The sequence below is a fragment of the Colobus angolensis genome, unplaced genomic scaffold (genome assembly GCF_000951035.1).
Source record: "Colobus angolensis palliatus isolate OR3802 unplaced genomic scaffold, Cang.pa_1.0 Scaffold2509, whole genome shotgun sequence".
In the NCBI taxonomy this organism is placed as follows: domain Eukaryota; kingdom Metazoa; phylum Chordata; class Mammalia; order Primates; family Cercopithecidae; genus Colobus; species Colobus angolensis.
In genome coordinates, this window is record NW_012115721.1 from 1 (window position 1) to 2,706 (window position 2,706).

General features: G+C 43.1%; 1 protein-coding gene across 1 annotated transcript; it reads left to right on the forward strand.

Annotated features, from left to right (window-relative positions):
* Positions 1-5: 5 nt before the first annotated feature.
* LOC105514928 (olfactory receptor 51I2-like) lies at positions 6-865 on the forward strand (the record flags this gene model as incomplete). The annotated part of the gene is given in 2 exon segments (XM_011946597.1): positions 6-291; positions 294-865. Coding segments are annotated over 2 exon segments (858 nt in total), but the record flags the coding sequence as incomplete, so codon positions are not given.
* Between the last annotated feature and the right edge of the window lie 1,841 nt (positions 866-2,706).

Sequence of the window (2,706 nt, forward strand, 5' to 3'; positions counted from 1 at the left end):
TCACCATCCCCTTCTCCTCCATGTACACTGTGGCCCTCACTGGGAACTGCCTGATTCTCCTGGCTGTGAAGAGGACCCCCAGCCTGCACCAGCCCGTGTATTACTTCCTGTCCATGCTGGCGCTCACCGATGCGGGCCTCACCTTGTCCACAATGCCCACCACCTTGGCTGTGCTTTGGTTTGACTATCGACTCATTGGCTTCAATGCCTGCCTGGTCCAGATATTCTTCCTGCGCTCCTTCTCTGTGGTGGAGTCCTCAATGCTCCTGGCCATGTCCTTTGACCGCTTTGTGGCATCTCCACCCCTCTGCGCTATGCAGCTGTCCTCACAAATAATGTCATCATCAGGATTGGGCTGGCCATTGTGGTTTAAGCCACTGTGTCCCTCTTCCCCGTTCCCTTCTTGCTGAAGCGATTGAACTACTGCCCTGGAAAGATCCTCTTGTCTCATTCATTCTGTTTCCATGCAGATGTCATGAAACAGGCCTGTGCTGACATCACGGTCAGCATCCTTTATGGGCTCTATGTGGTTCTGTCCACAGTGGGTGTAGACTCCTCGCTTATTGTCCTGTCCTATATACTTAATCTTTATACAGTGATGGGGCTGGCCTTTCCCAGGGAACTCATCCAGGCCCTCAACATCTGTGTGTCTCATATCTTAGCTGTCCTGGTTTTCTACATTCCAGTCATAGGTGTGTCTATGATCCACCATTTCGGGAGGCACTTACCCCACATTGTGCATGCCCTGGTTGCCTATGTGTATCTGACAGTGCCTCCTGTGCTCAACCCCATCATCTACAGTATGAAATCCAAGCCCATTAGGGAGGCCATGCTCAAGGTACTGAGAAGGAAGGGGCAAGACTGATGAAATAAGAAAATAACCTAAAGATCTGGAAGGAAAATACGGCCAAACAGTGATATCTTATGCCCAGAAAGCCCTTACTCAAATCTCTTGCCCAGACACATTATGAAGAGTATGACAAGCAATTGGATGCCCTCAGACTGATAGGTAAAGAACATTCTTGATTCCTTTATACACTCACTAACCTCAGATATTTTCTTCGGTGTTTACTTGCGCAAGAATCTGTACTCATCACTAAAAATGTTAAAAGTGAACCATATCACCTTTGTCATTCACTGGGGGACAACAGTCCTTAAATGCACAATTATAGTAATGTGTAATGAGAATGTGACAGACACACACAAAGTGTTATGGGAACTCAGAAGAGAGTTTACTGGCCCTGCAAGAGGAAATAAGAAAGGATTCAGATGAGAAAGAAGCTGAAAGGTAAATAGGGGGTTGTCAAACAGGGAGTGGGGAGCCAACTAATAAAGAAAAAAAGAATACTTTGTAAATGATTTAGAATAATTCAGTGTACTTGTGGAAAAGCAAGTAGTCAGATGTAATTCAGCACAATCTACATGCCTCTGTTGGAAGAACAACAGGAGATAAGCAATAAATGACTGGCAGTGGAGAGACCTCTTGGGACCTTTAAGACCTAATTGAGACATCTAACCTGCATTCTTTGCTTAAAAGTCTGCCATGGAAGACTATTGCACTGCAGAAGGTTGCACAGACTTAACTGTATTATGGATTAAGAAGGTGAAAGTAGAGTAGAAAAAGAAGGCTAGAAAATCACTTAGGAGGTTGTTATTACCGTCTAAGACAACAAGGATGGATGACAAATTTGTCATCCTAATGAAAAAAATATTAGTAGATGCATTTTAAATTGCATCTACTAGATTAATTAAATGTAGCTTTCCAATCCCTGTCCACTGAAAGTGCCCATAGGCAATGACACTGGGAGCAGTGAGCAGAGCTAGCACCCACTCATTGATTTCTAATTATATTCCTCACTACAAATAACCTGAAATCCTTGAAGAAATGGCTAATTCTAAGCATAGAGCAGGGAAAACATTAGGTGATACTGGAATAGACTGTGCCTGAAACTAAAGAACACAAGGACAATAAGCTCATGTAACAGAAAAAAGAACCAGAAACCTATTTGAAAGAGTTACCAAATTGAATATTGGAATATTACATCACAGCACTATTCACAATACTAAAGACATGGAATCAACCTAAATGCCCAACAGAGTAGACTGGATAAAGAAAATGTAGTACATATGCACTAAGGAATACTGCACAGCCATAAAAAAGAACAAGATCATGTTCTTTGTAGCAACATGGATGGAGCTGGAGGACATTATCCCAAGCAAAGTAACACAGGAACATTAAGCCAAATATTGAATGTTCTCACTTGTAAGTGGAAGCTAAACATCGAGTATATATGGACACAAAGAAGAGAATAACAGACACTGGGGTGTACATGAGGATGGAGGGTGCGAGGAGGGTAAGGATTGGAGAACTACCTATCAGGTACTGTGCTTATTACTTGGGTGATGAAATAATCTGTACCCCAAACTCTTGTGACACACAATTTACCTAATTTACCTATATAACAAACCTGCACATGTACCCCTAAAATGGAAATAAAAGTTAAATAAAAATTGGAATACTAAAAATATTAATAATTTCGGCGGCGGAGCAAGATGGCCGAATAGGAACAGCTGCAGTCTCCAACTCCCAGGGCGAAGGACACAGAAGACGGGTGATTTCTGCATTTTGAACTGAGGTACTGGGGTCATCTCACTAGTGAGTGCCGGACAATCGGTGCGGGTCAGCTGTTGCGGCCCGACCAGCGA